At 36.8% G+C, this 27,303-nt stretch overlaps 1 protein-coding gene across 1 annotated transcript in view; it reads right to left on the minus strand.

Annotated features, from left to right (window-relative positions):
* The window catches only part of THSD7A (thrombospondin, type I, domain containing 7A), a 207,521-nt gene that overhangs the window by 6,420 nt on the left and 173,798 nt on the right, over positions 1–27,303 (minus strand). The window contains exons 14-24 of the mRNA XM_010561477.1: positions 23,919–24,097; positions 20,314–20,319; positions 19,487–19,620; positions 17,448–17,601; positions 16,486–16,627; positions 15,891–16,006; positions 10,465–10,582; positions 6,984–7,129; positions 6,238–6,412; positions 3,968–4,141; positions 2,844–2,939 (exon numbers count right to left, since the gene is read on the minus strand). Coding sequence (XP_010559779.1) covers positions 2,844–2,939; positions 3,968–4,141; positions 6,238–6,412; positions 6,984–7,129; positions 10,465–10,582; positions 15,891–16,006; positions 16,486–16,627; positions 17,448–17,601; positions 19,487–19,620; positions 20,314–20,319; positions 23,919–24,097 — 1,440 coding nt within the window. The remainder of the gene's footprint in view (positions 1–2,843; positions 2,940–3,967; positions 4,142–6,237; positions 6,413–6,983; positions 7,130–10,464; positions 10,583–15,890; positions 16,007–16,485; positions 16,628–17,447; positions 17,602–19,486; positions 19,621–20,313; positions 20,320–23,918; positions 24,098–27,303) is intronic.

A 27,303-nucleotide genomic window follows, 5' to 3' on the forward strand; every position in this document is an offset into this window, starting at 1 on the left:
TTCTCATAGGTAGAGTAAGGATAGAGCACATGTATTTGCATTCATGTGCATTTTAAAGAACTGATGTTTGGCAAGTGAACCTTTTGTTCTTCTCTTTGCTCCTTTAGTGGATTGCTCAAAAAAAATGTTTAAATGTTTGGTTGTGCTTGAGGGAATAGATTCTGGTTCTCTAGGGCCCTCCTTGTGACTTACATATTAAAACTGTGGCCACAAAGAAAATAAAAGCATATTTTTTATTTATATCTTTGCCTGTTAAACTGAAAACAAACTACTCAACCAGTTTATGAACGGATACCTGTTTTCTGCTGCTCCTCAGTAATCACTTTTACACGTTATAGCTTTGCCTTATATGGAGCCACACTTCATGCTAGTCTAAGATAGCTTTTTTGGAAGGAAAGAAGTATTATCAGTAAAGCATGTACTGAATGCTATGATACTGATCATATAGCGGGTTTCAGTCTTTTTCCTTTTTATACAGTCCTAGTTCTCATTTCTTCAGCTTTATGTACAGTGCAGTTATTGTTATGGACCAATATGCACAATCAGGCTTTCACTATCATTTCAGCCAGAATGACTTTAGAATCAGTTTGAATTTACCTGGGTTTCCTTCCAGCTTACAGAAGAGGGATATGCATCATGTAGGTTAAAATTTATACTGCTACAGGACAACTTATCTTGCATCTCCCAAATTAATAACATTTTTATACTGGTGTGATATGATGATGAAATCCTGAAAGCTGAGGTTGGTCACGACCATTGCAGATGCAGTTAGATGTGGTTACATAGATCCAAGTGTTAATGGGATGGTTGATGAAGAACAAAGAAAACCCTGCTAATTGCCATAAGTTTTCCCCACCCCCAGAAAGCAAAATCATACATCCTAGCATACAAATCACATGCCTGTGGGAATCTATGTAATAAAATATCAGCCATCCAAGGAAGCTGCAGAAGGAAAGAGTTGCCTCATCACCCATGGGAAACAACACCTTCAAGTAAAAAAGAACTATTCAGCACAATAATATTATGCAAGTAAGTAAGTAAAGGCCTTAAAATACCAATAGGACTCATAATAAAAATTTGATAATGTCTGAATTACAATACACTATGTTAGAGCCAAATGTGCAGCAATAAGGCAGCAAAGGAACACAGTAATCAGAGATATGGTTTGATTCCAGATCAAAATAGGTAATCTCCATTTAAATCAATCATGTATGTGCATCTGTCAGTTTGAGCTCTTAAATACCGTAGTTTATACAAACCACTTTCAAAAAAAAGTTCAAATGTAAATTACAGTCTGGTTCACAACTGTATACTTCATCCAGAGGAGTTCTCGCAGAACATTATACTTAAGTGTTTTGTTTGAAAACTATCAGGAACATATGAAAAATACAGTTTTGCATTGCATGGAAACGGGTGATTACATAGTGTCTGGAATTTTGAACTAGTCTTCATTTCAAATCAGAAAGTTACTACAGCTTTAAAACCACGTATAAACAAACTCTGAAAAAAGAGATACCATATAGGTCCGAGGTTAGTCTGCCGAGGAGGTCCTATCATGAAAAATCTGGTAACAACACATATTAATACACTTGTCTTTCCTGGAATTTATCACGTGGTGGTATTCAGTCACATCAGAACAAACTATTATTTTGATGTGACTGACTGTGATTTATGAATACTCTGATTTTAACATCTCAGAGCCATAATCACCAAGACACTATTTATTTTGAAATCCTGTAGGACCTTTAATAGATAATATCATATATTCATCTCAATAAGAATTCTTTTACTTAGAGATTTACTTACCATACAAGCATCTTAGCTAGGCAGGAAGCAATCAAGGTGCATAAATAATGCCCTGTTGCATTTGTTGTGAAGATAATGCGTTTTAATATTCTTACAGCACAAGGTGACACTTGCAAAAGAGACTTTAGGGTATTAAGTACTATTTCAAAACCTTGTAAAAATAATACAGATATTTATTTCTACTGTTACAACAGACAGTAGTGGTGGATTCCATCATCAAGAAGAATTGTATTGGTAGTCCATGAATTAGAGCTCCCCTCCTGTGACTAACCTGACAGTGGCTGGCATTGAGGATATGCTTACAATCTCTGGGATCCTCTTACTATCCCCTGGGCTGATATAAAAATTACTTAAGCAACAAATGCATAACTCTTAGCTTAAATTAATCCCTAATTCTGATAAATAAATTCATATAAATAGATATATATGAAGATTTTCTTGAATTTGGAGAACTCAGTCATCCTTAACTCATGATGTTTTGTGCTTTGGTTTGCACAAAAAGTAACTACATCTCATAGCTGTCCACTGAAGTATCCTGCTATAGGTTTATGTCACTGAAGTAAAGGAATAAACTTATATTAGCACATTTATTAAAATTTGGTATTTTGCAATTTTAAGGAGATATATTATATATGCATTATATCAAGATTTGCATCTCTCTGCCTCTGTATAGGCACTGAAATGAACTTTAATATATAAAAGTTCTATTTGTTGTAGGGCTTGAAATTTGAAACCCTAAATTTAGAAGTGTAAAGATGTCTCTGGTAAAAGAAATAAACAATGTAAAACAGTCCCGGTCCAGTACAGAAGATAATATTTATATTTACTTTTAGCATTACATGTTGCTTAATTCTGGAAAAGAAATTACATCTTTAGTATGCAAAAACATGATGATTCAAGACAACAGCACATTGATTCATACATCGGGAACAAGTGTCTTTAGCAGATTCTTTTAAAAAAAAAATTTCCATCTCTTGGGAATAGTCATCATCCACCTGTTTTCCAGGCTTTTTTGTGTATACAAAAAGAGTAGTTACCTGTGACGTTTAAACCGTCTGACCTTTGGCACCATACGGTTCGAGACGATCCCTTCCATGGGCTAGCCATCCACTTGTATTCATAGCACTGGCCATCTACACAGAGAACATCCACTTTTCAAGAATTCTGATGACAAGATTTTAGGCTACCACTGGTGGCAGCCACACTCATCAGTAGACCATACTCATTATGTTTAACGGCTTTTATGGCTAAGTAGGCCCCTTCCTCCTTCACCCAGCAACTTAGAAGGGTGCACCGCACACATGGGAGGCCCGAAGGTCTCCTGCACTTGCTGGATACATACAGAATAGACCAGATGTGTCCCAGACACTAACTATAACGGTTGTACACATTGTTCATGGAGTAAGCCTAATGTAGTTAATGGGCAAAACAGACGTTTCCAATAACCTCATAATGGTTGTGGCCCATCTGTTGCGCAAAACTCATGTAGGAGTCAGGTTCCTTTCCTGGTAACACTAAGCTTCAGGCAATGCTCCAATGCTTGGTGGAGTGGCCTGGGCTGCATCTAGCTTCTGTACAGCTCTGCTGTACACCTCTCATATGGCCTGGGGCAAATCATGAAGTCCTTCTGCACCTCAGCTGCCTTGTAAATATAAAATTTCTTTTTGCCTGATCTGTCTGGCCTCTGAATGGACAAGAAATGTCTGTACAAGAAATTGCTTTTCTTAGATACTTTGTCTAGTACCAGTGGTAAGCATGACTGAGACTTTTTAATGTCATTGTAATGTGATTAACAATTCAAAGGTTAGAGAGAAATCTGAATTTGGTTATGTATCAAAACTTAAAGATTTCTCTTTATTAATGTTATCAAGCAGATAAGGCAACTATTTTTTTCCCATATCATAAAAAGAAATTTCATTATTAAAAAAGGATCATCAAGTCTCCAAAGATTGTGTTTAAAGTGGTAACATATTATAGTCAGCATTTGAATGTTTTTCTGTTTACAGTTGGTATCTGGAAAACAAAAATTTAAGTGCGCTTCCATGTCTATCAAATCCATATTTGCCTAAATTTGATACCATGAACAGAAAGAAAGTAAAACCGTTGTTGTTCTGTATTTCTTTCTTACAGGAACTGGCCTGATATATATTTTGGTGCTTACCATTGCATGGTCTTGTTTCCAAAGCCTGTTCTGGACAGAGATGTTGATTCTCTAATTCCTGAATGATCACTGCCCGAGATCGGACTTGTATCCCTCCAAAGCCGAGATCCTCACCATTAACACAGGTTAGCTGGCAAAGGCTCCATTCTGACCACTCTCTCAAGTAACAGTCCCCTGTCAAATAGCAATTATATAAGATGACCAATCATCATATGTGAAGAGTTTTTTGCACCGAATATGTCTTAGGAAAAAATGTCCAAATCCGGTTTCTTAATTTTCCCTCTTTATAGTTCCTTTTGTTCCTCTTTTTAACATGACTTATACTTAAGAGAAGAAAATATTTTGACACTCTCTGAATATCTGTGCAATCGAAAATAGTAATAAAAAGATTATACAAAAGCCTATTTGTTCTAAAGCAGGGTAGTTTCCTGTAGCATTCCTAAGATCACTCTCATTTTGAATTTCTGAGGAACACTCCGCCCGATGTCTGGATTTTTGTAAATTTTAGGGTATTGTGCACCGTATGCCTTGTGCTAAATTTATATATTTGTTCACAATTCTTCTTTGATCTTAAAAAGAGAAAACATTGTCTCGTTTTAAAAAGATTAATTGTTGCTTATTCTCATGCAGAATTTCTCTAAACAGACAGTAGAAGCAACTGCTGGAACATTCTCTGCAAGAAAGGGAAATGGGAAGGTGATTAAAATGTCTGCTCTGGCTATTTCATGTTAGGATAATAAAGATTTGTAGAATGTTATCTTAGAGTGTAAAACTAAAAAGTAAAATTATACTAATGACACTAATTAGCATGGTTGGCCAAAGAACATTTAAGGAAGATCTGAGGCACCACACAAAGAGACCATTTTGTTAAAACTGCAGTAGAAAATGGGACTAGACTGTGCACAGACTCATAAATAAACCTCTTAGTTCTCATTATTTCAGTGAAAGAGGTATTAAAAATTCATGCTACCTTGCATTATACTGATGACAGATATAATCAGTACTGTGTTGACCAGATGCCTGATTAATGAAGGAATTTTATTTGCCAACGTTAGGAAAGCATGCGAAGAAATGAATAATTGAAGAACTGATGTACACATAATAGGAAAACAAGTAGTGATTTTTGGAAACATTAGTTGGAGGGTATCATTAGCACATCCCCACAGGGCAGTTATTCTTGCTGGCTAAATGCGAGATTGTTGAAGAACAGGTTCCTGTTCAGCAAAATTTTAAAAGTGAGCAGTAAGCAGCTATATTTTTTTTTTATAAATTTGACTAACAAGAAAACATAACTACAAGCTTTTTATTCTTCCAATTTTCATTTAATAAGTAAAAATATGTGAAAAATCATGCGATTGGAATGCTGTCCACAAAGCAGTGATGGAAGCCTCTCTGATTTTGATTATTTTCTATTTATTGAGGCAACGTTACCATCAGTCCAATCTGAAATGAACTGGGAAAAAATTCTCGGAAAGAGGAGAGTTGCAAGAGAACAAAAAGAGAGTACTGGTATGGAATAATAGCTACATTAGAACTGAAGGACTTAATCACTACTTCTGAAGATACATCACTAATGACTACTGAACAACAGCAATATACTTCATATTCTACAAATAAGTGTTTCAAATGAACTGGAGGAGTTTTACTGGAAATTAAACAGCTGTTATAGGCTCAGTATGAGAGTCATGGACCCAATCATTTATAACAGCTCCTTTGGATTCAGTCTACAAGGGCAATGATAGTGCATGTCAAGTCCAGTGAGTTAAACAGCTAGAAACATTCACATTTTCTCAGAGATCAAAATACTAGTTTCATTTGGAATAGCCTCTTTAAGCAAAAAAATAAGACTCCATAGCTTACCTTCCTTAGACACCCATAAAAGGCATCAAGTTCTTAGCCAGTTAAAAGTATTAATAAAGATGTTAGGTGATCTAAGCACTTAAAGCAAATATTTAGCTGTAAAACAACACTCTTTCTTATAAACACAGGTTTTATTTAAAAAGATTTTGTGAAAAAATGTGTTCTTATTAGGTGCAATCTGTGACTGAAACATGTCTTTTATAAAACTTAAAATCTGGTGTTTTTTCTAATCGATTTATTGTCATGAAGCCACTACTGGAAGGTAACTCTGTTGGTCATCTGATGGAAGAATCCAATCAGTAAAGCATGCGAAAAATATTTAATTGCCTGTGGCTAATGCTAGGCACTGATAAGTGTAATGATACCCAACCAATCTTGAACTGCAACATTTATTTGAATAGCTTTGTTACCTGGACAAGGGACAGTGCAGGTTTCCTCAAGTATCATCTTCTTATTACCATCTATAATAGGCTCTATTTCTCCACAGAATTCCTCATCTACTACTTTGCCAACATCTTCAATGGATCCATCAAAAACCACACAGGAAATGTTCCTCACTCGTGTTCCCTCTCCACATTGAGCATCCTGGGGAAGGAGGACATACATGGATGCTGGACAGAAGAAAGTGCCAAAAGACTAGATCTGAGCTACATGTCACACTGTCTCCTATTATTTTTTGCTTAACTACTTATTCATTCCAGTGGGGAGCAGGGGGAAGACATTGTTCATTACTTCTAAAACAAACAAACATAAAAAAACAACCCCAAAATTCTGCTGGCTGCTACTACTGTCTCTTAAAGCATGGAGCTAATTATGCCTTTGCATTCCAACCACAGCAGTATCTCAAGATACTATCTCAAGAGTGGAGATCTCTTCTAGGATGCCAATCTATTTCCACAAATATTCTTTTACAATAGAAGGATTTCAATTATTAGCAAAGATGCTGCTTGGGTACCAAAGTTTCATTTATACTTTGAATATCTGTAGGACATTGTTGTATCTGTTGAGAAATACGAACTCTAAGAATAAATCTTTATTTTTTGTATAAGAGGTGGAAGCAAATTGTTTACTGTGTTATGAAGCAGGTATCTAAGCATATCACAAATATGCCTAGATATACAAACTCCATAACTTCAACGTCCCATATTGCTTTTACCTCTACTTTGCATGCAGACCATTGACCGTATTGCCATCGATAACAAGGTTTTACTGGACAGGGTTTGAATTGCTCCATCTGAGAAGGGCAAGGCCTCCCGTCACCCTGAAATGGCTGATTTATGGTCCTTCTTCTGATCATTTTTCCTGTAAATAAGAAACAGCAATATAACTAACAACAAAGTGGTTAGACTGATTTATTCCTCAAGATGGTTCAAGTGCTGTGGTTGAATGAAGTAATTTTTTCCACTTTTGACAAATTGGATTGTAAAGCTGATCTGTTGGCTCTTGTCTGTTATATGGATTTATATTTTCCAAGTCAGACACTTTATATTCTATCATTTGTTTGTACTGCAGGAAGTGCAGGAGGATGTCTGATTAGGATTTCAGATTGCTCCTGTAACAGCAAACAACAGTAGTAATTCCCTAGTTCAGAAGCCTGCGGAAAAATACTCTTTCTGAATGTGGCAATATGTTTCTGGCACTTCAGTGGAGATTCTGGCTCCTCATCTGGAGTTTGCTGCTAGAAGAGACCAGCATGTTCGGTTCTTCCCTGAGTTAATACAGAATCGCATGTCCTATGATTGTCTGATTCCAGCAACCAGAAACAGCTTGCAATTTTCCCTCACTTTCTGTCTGGATAACATGACATGCAGATTTTGCAGGAGAAGGAGGATTCTTCACTCAGGCCCAAAGAAAATCAAAATAGGCTTATTCAACATTAATCTTCTCTTCAGCCATGAGTAGCACGCTACCCAGCATCACTGAGATACAGGTTCTATTTCAAATACTTACATAAACATAAAGAGGAAGACATTTTTATCCTTTCAGCAATTTCTGCTTCTTTCATCTTGCAGTGGATATTATGCTTCATCACAGAGAGGTCACGTGATATAACCAAAAAAATTTTTGTGTACCAGAAGTAGTGGTAAAGTGGTTGCTCTAGAGTTGGCACCTCACAAAGGTTTCCACAAAACCAACACAGCTGTGGTATTTTAATCTATATATAGCTAAATATATGAACCAAATCTGAAATAAGATGTATATACTTAGATTTGTATACTGAGGCTTATAATAAACTCAGTCATTACACAGATCTACCTACATAACATCTGATGTTGGCTGGCCAAAACAATTTGTCTTTAATTCTACATTTCAATCTGATGCATTTGGAATTGAACACCCTAATGATCATGACATGAATCTTTTGCTGAGAGCAAGCTACACAAGCCACGATGCAGCAGAACTGTATCAATCTCCCAGACAGCTGTGTTCACAGCAGCTAGCTAGAAAGATGTTTGCCAAGTGAAGCCTCATCGTTCTTGGATTCACAGCTGCTCCAACGGAGATGTCACAGGAGAAAAAAGATTTTCTTGAAAAGTATTGGAGAAAAAAAACCCAAAGAACAGCAACGAGCAGAATTCTTACATACAGAATTCTTCCTCAACTTTATGGGTATTTGCATGGCTGCACAAAAGCAGTTCAGCTTTGTGGTCACTGGGTTTATTAGATAGTTATTACTGTCGTGGTTTAACCCCAGCCAGCAACTAAGCACCACGCAGCCACTCACTCACTCCCCACCCAACCAGTGGGATGGGGGAGAAAATCGGGAAAAGAAGTAAAACTCATGGGTTGAGATAAGAACGGTTTAATAGAAAAGAAGAAACTAATAATTATAATAATAACACTAATAAAATGACAGTAGTAATAATAAAAGAATTGGAATATACAAATGATGCACAGTGCAATTGCTCACCACCTGCCAATTGACGCCCAGTAAATCCCCAAGCGGCGATTCCCCCCGCCGCCACTCCCCCCAGTTTATACGCTAGACATGACGTCCCATGGTATGGAATACCCTGTTGGTCAGTCCGGATCAGCTGCTCTGGGTGTGTCCTGTGCCAACTTTTTGTGCCCCTCCAGCTTTCTCGCTGGCTGGGCATGAGAAGCTGAAAAATCCTTGACTTTAGTCTAAACACCACTGAGCAACAACTGAAAACATCAGTGTTATCAACATACTTTGCATACTGAACCCAAAATATAGCACTGTACCAGCTGCTAGGAAGACAATTAACTCTATCCCAGCTGAAACCAGGACAATTATTGAAAAACAGCAGTTACTTCCAACTTCCTGCCTAATAGGAAAATTACAGCTTCAAGGCTTACATGTGAAGTTGCCATCATGTTAAAAACACTGAAAATTTGAAAGCTATTTTACATTACAATTTAAAACAAATTTTCTCATTTCTACAAGTAAATTCTATATTTGCAAAGCACAGAGATTTCAGATAGTGACCCACCTTCATATTTTGAAAAAGCAACAATAATTCTCATTCAGAAAAATATCAGGTCAATTGTTCAGGTCTTGTTTATAAACAGAAGCTTGTAAAGGAAAATCTGGCAACATATTTAAGCCTTCAACAGAGATGTTAGTTCAGCTCTCACTATGAGGATTATTTTGAATATAGAAGTGTAGATTATTTGAATGTAGAAGTCATGCTTTAAGAGAAGTTCAAAGAACTGAAACATTACATTATTAGATACTGCAGTATAAAATTATTAACTGTTATCATTAAAAAATCCACAGGTCTTCCTGTTGGGATTCTGAGGTGGCCAGAGCTTTCAGATGTTTTTGCCTAGACCTTTTTCCTCTGGTGCACTCCCCAAGGAACAGAAAAAGATGCAATATCCTTTTACTCTGAGCCTAGCAGTTGAAATTGGATTCCATATACTACTAACCGTCCAATATCTGTAGTGACATTTTCCAGACATGATGACAGAATGAAGAGGCATTATAGATGGGCTTCTACCCTCCTCTTTCAGTAGCCTGTATACCTTAGTTGCCTGGCACAATGGTGCTTTCAGGTCCTTATTCTGAGATATATCAGTGCCAGAGTTCTTCCATAACTAGAATGTGCCTTTGATAACCATTCTCTGACATAGATTTGATTTAAAAAACCTTAGATACTGGTTAGCAACATTTTGTGAAAAAGCAAATTAATGTGATCACATTGAAAGTAACTTGTCCCCCTGCCCAGTTTCTGTGTTTAAAAATATGGAATTCTGCGATGAGTAAATTTGTTGGTTTTAATAATTTTGCTCTTCTACAAGTTATATTGTTCTAAACTCACCACTAATGAAACTCAAGAGGAAATCCCTCCTTTCTCTTCCTCCCCCTCTGTCTAAAAAATAAATATTGACATCAGTGTTTATTTTTGTCTCAATATATCATTCATCATATCTCACTTTGTTCTCAGAGTCAGAAACTATTCTGGGCCAAATTGTCATTATCTTCAGTGAGTACAGTCTCACTGAAGCATATTATTTCCATGAATAAGGCTGATTTAGATCCCCATCACTCTCTCTAGCTAGCTAAATTTTCTAGTTCTGTGAATAGAGATATTATTGCTTTTAGTAAAAAAAAAAAAAAAAAAAAAAGAAGCAAGCTTTGTCTTTAAAATATGCCAAAGGTACATACTGACCTGTAAGGCCACATGTTTGGGAGCACTCAGACCAAGGGGACCAGTCAGAGAGCTGACAGTTCACAGGGCATTCCACCACACAGGATGTATTCATTTGCCATGTCTTCTCCAAACCAAGCTAAAAGAAAATATTCAATGATCAGCACGTAACACCCAGTCTGTGTCACGGGTGCAGGGTATGCATTTGGATATGGTGAATCTGAGACAACTTTAAGCAGGCATGAAGACATTACTAAAAAAAAAAAAAAAAAAGTAGCAATTGGGACATTTAAAAATGTCACTTCAAGACAGTCCTAGTGCATATGCTGATTTTTAAGTACATGTTTAAATCCTATTTTCATCAATTATTTTCTAAATTAGAGCCTATAAATGGAGGGCTTCAGCTCTACAGTATTACTTTATACAATAGGTAAAGGACAAAGTAATTTATGAAGTATCAATAAAGTATTTTGAAATAGGAATATAAAAATACTGAACTATCAACAGCTATTAACAGCTGAATTCAAGTGATGCTAGGAGCCAGGTACAAAACTAAGAAAAGGAGGAGGATGAATATGCATTAGGTAGTCAGTTTATTTGTCAGAAGATGTTGCAGATGCTTAAAGTTTACAGAAGCTCAGGAGAGACTGAACAAGTTAATGGAAGAGAAATCTGAATTTTTGAAAACAGAGAAACTACATCGGGCAAATACTGTCCAAGAGCTGAAAACAGGTGGAGGCTGAGAGAGGAGTAGATGGAAACTTGTGTATGTCGGTCCTCCTTACTCTTCCTGAGGCATCTGCTTATGCCTCTCGCTTGGTTTTACCCTAACATGGTGTGTAAGTTTATTATATATATTATGCTATCCATTCTACTGTATGCAAAAATACTGAAATGACATTGACAATTATTTGCTCTAAAAAAAAAAAATACAGCTTTACATGTTTTTCTGAAAAGCTTTGCAAAAAGCAGAATCCTCTAACATCCCTAAAGTAAAAGCTGCAAATGCTGGAGGAGTATGAGAGAAGGGGACACAGAAAATAGCCAGACTCACATGTTTTCCCAAAAAAACATTCTGTACTGAGCTCTTCTCCAGACAGGAGCCAGCCTAACACTAACAAATGATGGAATGCCCACAGGGAAGGAAGAGTTTTATGGCCATGTTTGGAGATGGCACAGTGGCTACATGGTCCTTTGATCTGATCCTGTAAAGTCATTTCTATGTTCTTATAAACTCCCATGCTCCAGATTTTCCCCATCCAAGGAAGAAAAGAGATATTCTCACTAACACACATGAGAATATATGATGCAAGATGGAATACAACTGATAGCAAAAATATTAGCATGACAATAATAATCCCGGAAGCCTGCACAGCTTCAGAATGCATTAGGATAGCTCGATTATATTGTGTATGATATAAAACATGAAAGAAAATCAGTCCTGCCAATATGAACAGATCTGCAGCATAAAAGACTGTCTTCTTCATTGGCCATCACCAGTGGACCTTGATCATCATTGAGGCCTTTCAGAATCCCAGGAGGTTGTGGATATCTTTAAGTAGATAAAATCCCCACAGAGTTTTTTTTTTTAAAAAGCAAACTAAACATTTCAAAACCTATTTATTTTAATGACTAGAAAGGTTAATGACATAAAACCAGCAGTTAAGACTTTAAAAAGGAAATAAAAACACTATTTCCTACTAAATGCAAGCATAGAGCAGCAATTAGGCACAACATTAACATGTCCTCCATAAATAAGCTACCACAAGTACTGGAAATGTCTTACCCTGATAGACTCACCAAGTCTTAAGTTTGCATTTGCAGTGCCATTTATTGAGACAAATGAGGTTTTAGACCTCTGTTCTGTTTTATACATCAAAGAACAAGTTATTGGCTTTTCTCTCTGGTGCAGTATAACCTTGATTATCCAGCTATTGCACCCAGGCAACACCTGAAACCTTTGTATAATCTGGAATTTGGATAATTAGGAAACTAGAGAACCATCTTCAAAGTTTATATTTGGGTCAAATATTCTGAGCCAGCTCAACTGACTCCTGCCAATTATAGAAACATGACGGCTCTCTTTCAAGACTGGCCTTCTCAGCTGGACTTTGGCAGCTAGAGAAGGAAAAGCCCAAGAGAGATATTAAAGGTGAGGAGGAGAAAGCTGAAGGCTCGATTACCCGCAGTGATGTGCCACTTGCACGTTTTAGATACTGAAGTGCTGCTGAAATAGATTTGGGGAAGAATTGGCAGGCTGCAATTTGATATTAATCACATATTCTTTTCTCATCCCTCCCCTTCCTTCAATTGATGAACCACAATTCACCTTGAAAAGCTTAGAAAACATTTGGAAAAGTGTTCAGTAGCTCCCTTACCTGAAAGAGCCTCTGTTCTGCATGAGTTGTGGTTTCTGAATCGAGAATGGCAAGTACTGGAGGAGTTACATTGAAAGCTACTGCTGAGCACCCTGTACTCCGGGTCACACATGCCAGGAGCAGCAGGCTGCCACACCAGCATGCTCTATAAATGCTGTGATGCACAAAAAGTGTCTGTATTTGTTTATAGGAATGTTTGGCACCACAGATTAACCTCTGCTGGAGGTTAATCATGTAATCTGACAAGCAGACTATTTGCCAATAAAACAGAAAAGTTTGCTTTCTAATGCAGACAAAACTGCTAGTTTCTAGGCTTTTCTGATCTTTAATTGAAGGTAAATGAATAAAAATAATCCCATAAATATGAATACGACCAGGACCAGCTTTCTTTAGGTGATTTGATTTTCAAATACTCAAGGAAAAGACAAGCTGAGTTCTTGTGATGTGCTAATTTTGTAGAGTTAGAGACCAAGTAATCCAGTATTACTGTGCCTTGAGAGTTTGAAGGGAACTATGTTAACATAACAAGGACTTGGAAATAAGCTCTAGAAATTGATTTATCCTGGCAGTAATGAGGATGACTGGCTAGCTTCATTAGCTGATTGACTGAAACAAACACAAGAGCATATGGATGCTTCATGAAACCAGAACACATGGGCTCGGAAGAAATGTTAGTATTTAACTACGCTGATGCCAATACCTGGAGATGGTGACAGTCAAAAGACAGCATGAGAGTTTTTTTATATATGGCTTTTATTAGTTTCTTGAACCACATATTATATAGGAACTCAGACATTGCAGTCAGGCAGCTTCACTTCTTAGGGATCAGGATAGGTTTAGCTATTCTGATGGCTCTTCTTTGCATATAATAACAAGAATCATAATTCTGTAAATGTATCTACATATAAATTAAACAAAACTCTTGTTTTATTCCGACATCTAGTATAAAGGTTTATGATACCCCAGGGGAAATTCCATTAGCTAAGTCATTACAAAATTATTTCATCTTTCTCTTACCATCAACTTTTCTATCCACATGCACCTTAGTTTGAACTTCACTTAATCTTTCTGCACTGCCCTTATAATGCAAAAACACAGCAAAAAAACCCCCACCCTGAAGGATCATCTGTGATTAGATTAATAAGAAGTGCTTAGTATGTATTCACAATTTGGTAATTTCTCGAATGCTCTCCTCTCATGACCCAGAAGGTCACAGAGTTGGCTTTCACATCCTTAGAGTGAAGGGTCTGGTAAGATCTGAACAGCTTGGCTTTCTTGTTAATCAGGTTAACAGGTTTTACTTCTCACAGTTATTGGATCAGCCTTTGACCTTGTCGTACCACTGCTTACACATCCATAATTCAACAAATAGTCTTAACAGTATGACTGGGGAGTGGATCAGAGCTTTCTACAGGAAGATTTATCTCTATATGGCCTAGCAAATCAAAAGGGCAAATAAGACTGTATCACAGTGGTTGCTGATAAAGCCAGGACCCGACTGCAGTGATGTCTGCTGGCCAGTCATTTATGGCAAGTAGCTTTTGAGATACTATCTTCTTGCCCTTATTATTTCTCTGAGTAATAAACTGTCATTTTTTTAAATGCAGGAAAGCTCCAGCGGTTTCTGCAATGAGATTTCAGTGTAAAATGTAATCATTTGTTCTAAATGTTGCTCAAAATCTTTGGTTAACAACAGGAATAATTTCTTGGCTTTATGCTAAAAGAAATATATTTCCCCTTAAATCTAATAAAGCATATTTTTTTCTTTGAAATATTCATATGGATGGATATTTTATATCATGTCTTAGTATGAATTAATCAATATTGCAGTCTCTTACAAATAACCCAAGAGCCAATTTTTTTTTTCTTTTAACTCATTAAAACATTAACAGAACGCATTAATGCATTCCCCTGTTAAATTCACAGAACTTGCTGGTAGGTAGCCAGATCTTGAGTTTTTTCCTGAGACATATATGATCAAGTTATTAGATTTGATTACAAACCCAAGAGCTATGTGTGAAGGAGAAACTTGGGACAAAAGCTGGGTGCCAGCCTCAGCTGAAACCTGCCTTTGCTAAGAACTTACGGATTCAGGAATCCAGGATGTTGGAGGGGGTTGGAGAAGCCTATGTATGTCACATACACCAGTACAAAACTATAGTCCAAAGTACATGATGAGTTTCCTGACTCCCTCCACTTCTGATGACTCTTCTCTATGGGCACATCCTGAAGACCAGTTACTAGCCAGGAAGGTCCAACAGAAAAGATGTTGGTACCAAAGCTGCTGTGGAGGCCACTCCACCTTTGTCCCCCATTGCAAGTGATTTTGTTTCTGATGTCAAGGTGGTGGGGGAATGGCAGCTGAAATAAGTTCGGTTACTTTCCATCAGAAAGACACCTAGAATTGCCCTTAATGTAGCACTTGGTGTTGTCTTCCCATTTTCCTTCACGTTACTATCTCCATGCAATTCAAAACATTAAGATCAACACAAAAAATGTCAGAAAATGAGTGCTGTCAAGTTTGAAGTCAGTTTGAACATTTGCAAAATGGCTCTTTCAAAATATATATGCTCCTATTTAATATTGCATTCATGCTGCACATTTTTTCACACTAGCTTGGGTATCTTTTGCATTACACAGCTGGATACAAGAAGTTAGCATTCCAGCCCAGCTGCAGAATGTCACATGAGAAATATTCCAACACATTGAGTAAATGATTGATACTGGCAGCTGTCCAAGGCTCCATGCAGAAATTGTATCAAATTAGAATGATGATTAGTGTTCTGATTAAGATTTATTACCTTTATTCTACTTTATTAATTATTGTTTCTAAGTAATTTCCTTCAGGACATAATAATTCGCGTACGTTCATGGGGGCACTTAAAAGTAACCGAAGGAAATTGTATAAAAATCACTGTTGAAGGCACAGTTCATTTCAGAGGTACTTAACAATCCATGAATGGTGTTGCAAAACATCTGTCGAGGATGGGTTACAAGCCATATAGCTCAGCTGGCTCAGCATTAATTAGCACCATTAGAAGGGAGCTTACTCACAGGTACCCAACTCACCTCTTCACAGTACTTCAGGTCAACTGATTTGCCATCACTGCGAACACAGTCAAGCATCCGTGTTTTGATACCATTACCACAGACAGCCTTCTCACTGAGCTGACATGTGCTCCAGTCTGAAAATAAGGAATTAATTACCATAGCAGACATTTCAGGTAAAACTCATAATGATCCAATGTCCCACCTAATTCTAATTCTGACGGCCTAAAATAATCCTCACAAGCAACTTTTACACATGCAGAGGCTCACGGAGCCCAGCTGCTACACATTTTTGGAAACAGAGACTTTTACTGCCAATAGTCAGTGCCATGATGCCTTCCTGAAAAGTTCATATTTGGTTTCGTCTGTATGGATTTTGAGCAAATCACAAAATGATCGGAGAAATACATTTCCTGGAGCTACAGCGTGCACACTTCACCCAAGTTGCAAAGCCTCCAGTAATATTTTATCTGGATCAAATAGCCTGAATCAGTTTTCAGTACAAGCTCCACAGCAACCTCCAGATAAGAACAGAAAACTGAAAAATCTGTCCTGTAAGGTGAATGGAAGTAAGCCATAGTCCCAGGCTGTCACTGGAGCAAAACACCACAAATACCTGTCACATTGTAGTCATAGTGGTAGCAGTTTTTGTTCAAAGTGCAGACTTCTGTCTCGGTGGCAGCAGGACAAGACTTTCCATCATCTGGTTGTCTCAGGGATTCAGCTGACCTTTCACGGACACTACTTCCATTGCACGGCTTGAAAGGGAGATTGGAAGCAGCTTTGATATTTGGGCACCCTGATACCTTTTCATGCAACATTATAACAACCTTTCAAGTAATCCCTTCACAAAACACAAATGTAAAATAATGGGCTCATGCTGTTGTGTAAAAGAAACCATTTCCTTGTTATTTCAGAGAATTTAGTCTGCTCTTTCACCTTGGTACCACGCAAAGTGAAATATCTTCTAACTTGGAAATGCCTTGGTACTTTCCTAACTAGTTCATATTTCAGTACTAGTGCTTTGGAACTATTTCCCTCATAAACTGGATACTGAGATACTCATTTTCCAAATGCTATAGTGTAGCGCACGAGAGCCTGAATACTCAGAGGTCCCGAAACACTTTTTTATGTTTGGTTTAGGTTTTTCGACATTTCTTTTTAAAATTGCTGGCCAGGAGGGGAGAGGAGACCCAAAATTACCTTTCTATGCTCAGTCTTGATCTACAGACTTTGCTTGTTACAGAATAGTGAAATTTTTAGAACAGTGACTGAACTGCTACAGAGAGACTTACAAGCCACTGCCAAAGCTATTCTACCACACAGAACCCACACCGCACTGAAGAATGACCGCTGGGGACATTTTATATTTTGTGTTTTGGAACAATTTCACTTAATGGAAAATACTGGCACACTTTATTTGTAACCAATTATCAACAATCCTAAATATGACAGTAGAGATAGAAATTTACATGTGTAATCACTGCTCAATTCAGCATCTTTGCACAGTATGTCATGTATACATTTTTAAAGTATCCTCCTAAAACTATAAGCATTACACTTCAGTATACTTCTTACCAAAGAACATCGAGACCATGATCCCCATTCAGACATAACACAGTCCTCAGGACATGGTAATGTGCATTTTCTAGCACCAAGTGGCATCTCTTCAGGATCACACAGGTAGTCCTCTACAGTGTCAGAAGGACCATCCACAGTGTTTAGCATGCACCTGGAAAAAAGAACTGCACATAAACTACATTTGCCATGGATTTTGTACAGTAACTGTGTTCTGCCTTATTCTGAAGCATTTTAACATTTTGTCAGCACATAACAGTCATGAAGTAATTGAAGTAACAGAAATAAGTATTGATCTATGTATATCCAAGAAAAGCTGAAGAGCCAAAAATAATCCTCATTTTTACAGAGGACAGCCATATAAAGAAATGCACAGTATTTAGACAGTTTTTATCAGTGATCTGCTGAGAGTTTCTGGGTAGATTATTTACTTGACTTTAGCTTACCTCTGAGCCAGAATATTGCAAATCATCTGCAGTTTAGACATATTTTGTGCATGTGTCAACTGATACTTTTAAATCTAGAACTATTAAAACTTTTAAAATTTCATATTCTTAGTATTAATCCCTAATTTACACAGATACTTTTTAATTACCATTATATTAAATTAGCAGATGGAGGCACAGTTAAGATGAGAAATGAATATGCTTAGTTTTGTACAGCTGAAGGTGACAGTCTTCATTCCACAGTATTTCCAATGCTGTGGCATCTACTATTAACTTATCCCTTCCACCTGTCAGCAGAAGACCAACTAGTACATGACTAGGATCATTCAAATTAAGAGGCTTGTATCTGTTTTCCAGAATTGCAAGAGAAAAGCCCATATCAATAGGAAGCCTTTCTTACACACAGAAATACTCGGAGTTTCTTCCATTTGACCACATTAATTTTTTACAAATATCTTACATTATCAGACTAAACTAATTTTTGAAACACTTTCTGTTCTAAGGTAAACACAAGAGATGCAGCATGAGCATATATTAGCTCTGTAGAATTAGTACTTTAATGGCATTATGTGATAATAAATGAAAAGTTAGATATTTTTAGTCCCAAAGGGCTGAAAACACTTTCTTTATCTTTGATGGTAGTGTTAAAGTCTATTTTTCAACATAAACACTGATTAATTTGTATTGGAGGTTTTTTAAGAGTATTCTTACAGGAATTTGTTTAGATGCTACTGTGTGAGAAGAGTTATGGATATTCTTTCTAACTTTGGTCAAGCAAAGACTAAGACTTTGACCTTCTTGAAGTAAATGGTTACACTGAGGAAACAGTGCTATTGTGAACAAAATTGTGTAAATGTGCCAGTTTCTAAGCACTTGTGGCAGGGAAAAGAGAACATTTAGCAGTTCACCGTATACAGCTCTCATTTTGGACCTTCAAACTGAATTCACATTATGCTTTATTATTCAGATTTATAATCCCAAATTATGTGTCACTTTGAGGTTAGCCACTGAAAAAAAATAAAACAAACCCCAACCAACCCAAACTCCATGTACTGCTTTACTTGTTGTTGTAGCACACCATGTGAGACTAATTTTAATTAACCTTTGATTAGAGGTCTAGGATGATAAGCAAGCATACAAGATGCCTAAATCAGGTTCAATAAACAACAGATGATGTCTGGATTTTTCTATTGCACTTCATTCACTTTTGTCACTTTTTCCTGTAATAAGTGTAACTACTATTCCCAAGTGCATATATACTTAAAAGGGGTTTTAAAATCATAGTTTCATATAGAAAAAGGACCATTTAACCTTTCGGAAAAGGACTAAAATCATACGTTACAGCGTTTGTAGCAGTATAGGTACAATATACATTAGTTTATAAACCAGGAATCAAGGTCTATATCCGTAACTAGTAGACAGAGCCATATTGCACTCAATGAAGATATTCTGATTTAAATCAGCCAGGGTTCTGGTCTGGTATACTACAGCTAGACTTAGCACTTTACATTACACAAAATTACATCAAATTAAATACAGCCATGACTGAAAGTGAAGGTTCTCTAAAGTGAAGGAGGAGCAATACTGTTTTACCTGACTTTCCTTGTTTGAACACCTTCTCCACAGTTCTCTTTTAAGTCCACATTCGTCACCTTGCAGACGCTCCAGGGCTCAGTAACCCATACGTACTGGCTGCAGTCACTGTGGCAGGGAACTACTTCATATACCTGGAATCCACACTGAGTGTCAGTTTCGTTGCACACAAATAAGATAAACACGCAACAGTGATCATGCAAAAAAGGGTTAATGCTCTTTTTGGTAAGAACAACAAATGTAAGCTTGCTGATTTAGAGGCTGTAGTAATAATACAGATAAAATACTTGACAGAAAACTACAGAAATAACAAAAAGTCAGAAGCTAAGACATCTAATGACAGATTCCCTGGTTTTCTCTGCCTCTAAGCCCTTGCTATGCCTTTTCCACCAATAACATCAACACAGCTAACATAAAATCTTTAACTAAGCTAGCTCACAGGTATATCTTTTAGAAAAACACTGCTAAAACTCTGCTAAAACTTTACTTCTATCTTTCACATCTCTCCTCAACTATTCTATCCTACTGTTATTAGTTGTGGGGGTTTTGTATTTCTAAAGAGAGGTGAGCTCAAGGTAAATTATCCCAATATATACTTTATTTTTCATTGTGGATACTTAAAATCACTCTAACATATTTGTGTACCAGCATTAGTATTACATTTAAATTTGAATACAAATTTGAAATAGTATCTCATACAGTAATTTATATAGTGTTCCATATTTTTTCTCAAACATACATTACAAAAAAAGGACAGGCAACATAAACATTGGAGCACAATCAGGAAGCACATGTTAAGGTTATCTCTCTATTTTAGAAACTCTTACCTGAGCCTGAAGAAAGTATTTTCATGAACCCAAAAGAAAAACCAAAGATAAAAAGAAAGAATTATTAGAGTGAAGCATAGGTATTTAAATGGCATTCATTTAGCTTTTATCACAAACAATATTCTATGACTTCTGCCAAGCAAAAGGCATCCAATTTTTCCTCTTGGATCTCCCTTGCTGTCATGAGGCATTTTTGCAAGAAGTTTGTCCTTGGAAGAAAATAAAAGTTTATAAATCACAACTGGTGGGAAGAGATTGTAAATTAGCCAGTCTCTTTTTCAGTCCCTAACATACGATAAAACTGTTTTCCCTTTTTGCCCATAATGAGCATCAGCTCTTCACACAGTAGGGAATCCAGTTTCCCTAAGACAAGAGAAAATCCTCAATGGTTTTGGAGGATACTGGACTCCTCTATTAATTGAAATTGTTCCGACAGCATTAAGTGCAATAGATTCAGGGGAATAAAAGGAACTGGCAGTTCTCATCCTTTCAAAGTTCCTAAGTCCTTCACTGAGTATCTTAATTATGCATAGGTTACTTAAAGCCCATTGCCTCAAATTTATCTTATACCAGCTAACTTCACATATCATTCTGGGTATCAACTCAGCACAACTAATAATTCTAGACAATCTAAGACATTGCTTTAAACAAGTCCTTGATTTCTTTTCAGCAACACTTTTTGGGTAGAAAAAGAGAGCTGATGGTTTGATAGTTTATCAGTTAACCTGCAACAAAATACCTTGAACAATCAATGCATATAGAGTCTGATATATCACTATGCAGCTGATCAGCCCATGCACAAGATGACCAGCATAGGCAGCATATTTGGGCCTTCTTTGAACTACATAAGCATTAACTCAAGCATAAAGATGGGTGGTGTAAATGCATGGTAAGGAAGGTACTGGACTCCTGCACAATTTGTAGTCACATGGGAAGTGGCACTTTACTTATTCTTGTCCAGGATTTCCAAAATGAGAATAGGGAAGCCTTAATTTAGGGAAACATCTCTATATATCTTACCTTGGTTGGCATAAGAAGGAATACATAAACTCCACATATTCAACAGCCTTTCCAGTAACATAAAAGTTGGATATCTTGCCAGAAAGACAAAGGAGAACTCTATATTGCATTTCATGTGTTTAGTGGTGTTTTCCTGACCCTACTGGCATTTTTGTAACTATGATTGCAGGCCATGGCAGTTGGGTAGTGTAAGGATTGCATACCCACCTGCTGGATAAGGGGGCAAATAATGCCTGGAGCCAATGAAGAAAGGGATGCCCTCATTTTCTCTAACAGTCTCAGACTAGCCTCTTCATTTAAAATCCTCTGAAGGCCATTGACATGCTTTTATAATAAACCTGACTCTATTATTATTGCAGTTATGAAGATTTTTAGCCTAATGAAGTGAGTACTGAGCAAGCTTCATTCAGTTGGAGTGTGGTCTGAGAGTCACCCTGGTGTGCATGGCCCAGGACGAAAGACACTCAGTGAGACATCTAGCATTCACTGTGTTCAGTCCCTCTCCAAAATACAGTCATACATGTCAGCCCTGAGAGACGCTGAACAACTTGCTCTTAAAACTTGAAAAACCTCTTAAGCACTTTATTTCCATATTTCACTAGCCTTACCATTAGAAAGTTTTCCCAAGGCTTAACCCAAATCTGCTTGCAGCAGTCTAAGCCTACTGCTTTTTATCTTATCCATGATGCCCATGGAAAATGGATTATTTCCTCCTTTGCAACAGCCTTTTATGTACACACATGCTAGCAGACTGCCAGCATCCTCCCTCCCATCTTCTCTTCCATCGCCTAGACAACATGTTGCAGTCTTTCCTCAGAGTTCATAATTCCTAGATCTCAGCTTATAGCATAGCCCCTCTGTACATCATCTTCCACACACTTGTGGGCACCAAAGACCCAGTCTAACCATTATGCTTTGTATGTATGCAAATAAGCGTGTTATATATATAAGTAATAAATACATAAATAAACCAAATTACATTTAATAATTGAAATAAGTATTCTGAAGAGTCAGTAGTTTTCCAGCTGAATGAATGGTGGATCACATTTAGATTAAATAATTCACTTAAAATTAAAATGCACGTGTATTCCCTGCATGTTTCTGAATTGACAGTGAATGTATTTAAAATTGAAAGATACAGCCTCTATATTCTTTGACATTCCTATGTAGAGCTCCCTTCTCATGAAATTACTATATTTCAAATTTATTTTTACAATAATTACATTTTGAATCATCTATTATTATTTGGCAACTACTATGTAAAATCGCAAATCAAATTCGAGTCAAAGTACCGGTAGAGGGCAATAGTGTTGCATACAAGTGGCTAATAGCCTTCTAGCAAAATCACCTTTGAGGCAGAAAAATACAAACCTATTATGTACTACATGAATATTAAAGAAGGAAAAAGACTTCTGTATAGACTATAATATGCTCCTATTGAAACACATTCCTCCTAATTTAAAGCATATTTACATGTTGACCCAAATCCAGCAACCCTCATTCTAGTTTGTATTTTGTTAAAGTAGCTCACAAACTTAGTTTATTAGCTGCAGTTTAACACTTATTTTCTAAATTAGAACTAATTACGTTCCCTAAAGCAGAAAATTAGCTCAACAAGCCATTTCACTCTGTGCTAGCAAAATATCAATAGGATAATATCAAGTACATGCATTTTTATTCAAATGAAAATTGACAGCACATTTTTTTTCAATCCTTGAATATTTACAGAGAAGACCGTGTGGCTGTTTAAGATGCCTCTGCAGACTAAATTAAATTCAACAGTAATATGAATATAAATCAACTCTGAAGAGCATAAGTTAATTGACAAGGAAGGTTTTTCTTTCTAAAACTCCCCAAGCAAACAAGAGCAAACAAGCTTCAGGGGTTTGACTTGGACTAGTGCTACACTTGGTCCCAAAGACTAAATGCTCATTAGTGGTCAAAGCACTCCCAGTGTGCTCTTGGATCACATTTTCTGGCTTAGTTTCACTTGAAGAGGATCCAGACTGTGCAGGCAGACTGCTCCATACTGGAAAATCAAGTGCTGTTAGTGGGACAACTGGGAGATTGACTTCAGAAGTGCATTCCTGACTGGAACTGCAGTGTCAGGGAAAGTGTACCCAGAAGGTTAAGCTCCTGCTTGACTAAAACCTACTAAGGGACACTGAGATGATACTGTGTAAGCGTTTGAGAAGTTTTAATATGCTTTCTGATCTGAGATGGTCAGGGAATGACTCTAAGAATCTTACCAGTTTTAGCATGAATCTTACCATGTTTAGCATGAAACATTTTACCCATTGTAAGAGAAGATTTTCAGCCATGTGGTCTTTACAATCTGCATGTAAGAATGTTTTATTGTCTCCAACCTGCAGTTCAGATAATGTGCTAAATTCTTGCGGATGAGGAAGTAATGAAGGCAGATCTTTTGCTGACTGAGGAAATGTAAGCCAACACATAGTCCTCCTCTTACCAGCATCTGCCCTTTATGTTGTATAGTTTTTCCACATGAAAAAACAATACATCTAAAAGGGTTATCTGAGGTATGGAAAAAGCTATATCTATAGTGTAAATATAAATCTAATTACCTGATTGACGTGATCTAGCTTTGGACAGGGTCTTCCACCATTGTAGGGTTTTTCACGGAGCCATTTAGACCGAACCTTTACCCCACTCCCACAGGATTTACTACAGCGAGACCAGTTGGACCACTCACTGAGCTTGCAGTCTGAGGGACATGGAATAATACAGGCTTCCTCAATATAACCTGTGTGAATGGAAAAGAAAGTGAAATCTCTTCAGCATGTCACTCTGCCACTTCTCCCTGAAGCCCTCGTCTACTTCATTTAGATTGTCCAAAGTTTGACTTGACAGGACTGTGTGAATAGAGAGATTTCTTCATCATTAGGGCTAAATTAAATCCTGCAGAAAACTGACACATATAGCTGGAGACTGTGTCAGAGTAGCAGCTGAGCATCCTCACTGCTATCTGATTAGGATTCACACTCCCCAGATTTCAGCATTCAAACTTTCTGACAGCTACAGTGTAATTGGCACTAACCGTCTCTTGGTTGCATCATTCTTACACTGTAAAAACAGGTGTGGTTTTTTTTTTAAGGAAAAAAGGTTTAATTAAAAGCTCCTCCATAATTGTATCAAGTAATTCAATTGCAGTTATACATCAAAAATCCAACTGAATCAAAAGATATGCATCTTACCAGCCTGGAGCAAGGGAACTTAACACCTTGTGACCTTTCTAAGGCTAGAAAGAGAGAGTGGCCTGCCACATTAATGATCTGCCGATTAACAACCATCTGCCCCCAGTAGCACACTGAATGATTGCACTGAATGGAAAAACAGATGTTTGGTTTGGATAAGTCATCTGTCCTGAGAGGTTGGAAAGGGGCATGACATGGTCTGCAGGGAGTAACATGAGGCCTCAATTCACTAAATAAGTGAAAATGTCTTTCTTTCAAAAGCAACATATGCTATACTTCTACAATAAGTATCATTTATGGCAATATTTACAGCAGAAGCTATAAAACCTCAAATAAAAAGCTGGCCTTTACTGCATTTTTACTACAACTATACCCTAAACCTATATGAACTCTCCTCTCCCCATTCCTGTGTCAGATCTGCAATGTATTTACTGTTGGCATGTGCAATGTCAATGCATTTAAAAGTGAATTAAAATATTTGATGAACACAGTTGCAAAATTAACACAAAATTGGGTAAGATCATTCTCAAATGATTGGCACAGTTTGCTAGGCATGGTTTCAAATGTTTCTCACATATCTCGATTTTGTTTCAGTTTGAAAGCAACAACTATCATTTTCATCAAAGCTGATGTTAGCAGCTTTATGTTTTTAACCTATACTTCTAAGTAAAGCGATTCTGTCTCTTCTAAAAGCAACCAATACCAAACAATCACAAGTTGTGTAGAGAATCAAAACACTTAAGAGATTTAAATTCTATATATGTATTACTAGTTGTTTCAATTAATTTGTTTTAGATATGAAGAACAGAAGGGTTTGGAGGTTTTTAAACATACAGTAATATTCAGAATATTTTATGGTCAAATTCAGGTCATGGTTTTATCTTATATAGCTTTCCTCTATTTGGAAGTGTTAAATAGTTAAATAAATATACAGAGCACATCCTGAATTTGAGCACTGCAAAACTACTGTTCACCAAATGTATCTTCCTTAAAATGGCTAGAACATTATTAGCTTGAATTACAAGCATATTTATTAAACGTTTCTTGCCATTTGATTGATCAGCTCAGTGATATCGTATGAAAGGTACACTGTGTTAGACAAAATATATTTTTGAAGATCATATCATGCGTATCAGAGGTGGTGACATAGATTGCCCTGCAGTAGTAAATGCAAAATTGATTACATTTCACCTTACCTGACATCTCTGAGTAAGTCTCAGAAATCAGATGCACCCTATCTCAGAGCCCCATCCTACACTGAACTTTGGCTGCATAAATATCAAATTCTCGATCTTCACCAGAAATGAGCTTTTAATGAGCCCTCTTAGATGCTATACAAAACCATATACTCACAGAATCAACGAACTACTGAATGAAAATGGAGAATAACAAAAAAGTTAAAAGAAACAATTCCCTCCACGCAATAAGTATTTAGTGATATTTATTGTCTGATAGAACTAAGTGAAGATTTTACTGCCCTATGAATTTTCTTGACATTCTGAAATGCTGCCTTTACTTTCAATATAAATTCTAAGTATTTTTTTCCTAGAGAAACCTTTCTACTGTAACACAGTTATGCCATTTATAATTTCTTAAATTTCTGCCTCTATAATTAATGTCTGGAAGAAAAAAATTCAAGTTGTTTTAAATGTATTGTACATCCTTAAGTAGGTAACTTTAACCAGTACAGGCTGCTTCAGGAAGACTTTATTTTAAGGACTTCCATAAACCTCTGAGCTATTTTAAATTTGTTTTAATTAATCTCAAAGGGATCTTCCCAATCTGCTCCAATCATAGAAAAAGATCTTCTCCAGGATATCATGACATTTTGGGACTTGGATAACTATAGCATGGGAATACATTGTAGCCTACCAAAAGGAGCCTGTGTGGAACATATTAAACTAAAATGATTGACAAATTAGAAACTATTTTGCTGTATTTCCCTTCAGCTCATCCAAACAAGGACAATAAAGATTTTTTTGAGATAATGAGAATGTTAGCCAAAAGGTTAACAAGATGTTTAGAATTTTGCAGACAGATGCTGTATCAAATACATTATACTATAAGCAAGTCCCAGGTAACATTTTAATTACACTGAGCTATAGTGCAAGTGATTCCATAAAATATCAGATGAAACCATACCACTACAGCAACCTTTTTGCACACTATCTATCTGTGAAACAGCTACATTGAAGTCAGCCACTAAAACCCTTTGGTGTAGAATGCAGTAAAGCCAGAACAGCATTGTATTACAGGTATAGTGCCTTAGTAAGAGTTATAATACGGAAAACTACAAGGTTGCTTCTTGTATGTTAATGCATTTTGGAGAGGATATAGTGGGCCAGCTGACATTTACCACCCACTTTATAATGAAAAAATACTGAACTGCGATCTTATGCCAGGTCCTTAATCCTGCAAGCTTGATGGAATAGCTTCTGCTCACCATACAGCTCTTTCCTATGCCATCTTTAGGTTATCTGGCCTGTGATGCTCTCCTCTCCTCCCCCTCCTTCCTATTTCCTTGGAAAAGCTGGCATCAAGACCCAAACTCTACATGTGAAAATTAACCAGCTGAACAAGAAGAACGGAAAAGACACATGAAGAAGAGAACAAGAATGGAGTCAATCACTGAAGACATAAAAAGAAGCTCTACAAGGTAGGAAGGCCTGGAGCTACTGGAAATGTGGAACATTTTTGAAGAGTGGAGAGAAAAAACACTTACTATTATGCAAGATGCAAGACAAGCATAAAAAAA

The sequence above is a fragment of the Haliaeetus leucocephalus genome, unplaced genomic scaffold (assembly GCF_000737465.1).
Source record: "Haliaeetus leucocephalus isolate CR32 unplaced genomic scaffold, Haliaeetus_leucocephalus-4.0 Scaffold146, whole genome shotgun sequence".
Taxonomy (NCBI): domain Eukaryota; kingdom Metazoa; phylum Chordata; class Aves; order Accipitriformes; family Accipitridae; genus Haliaeetus; species Haliaeetus leucocephalus.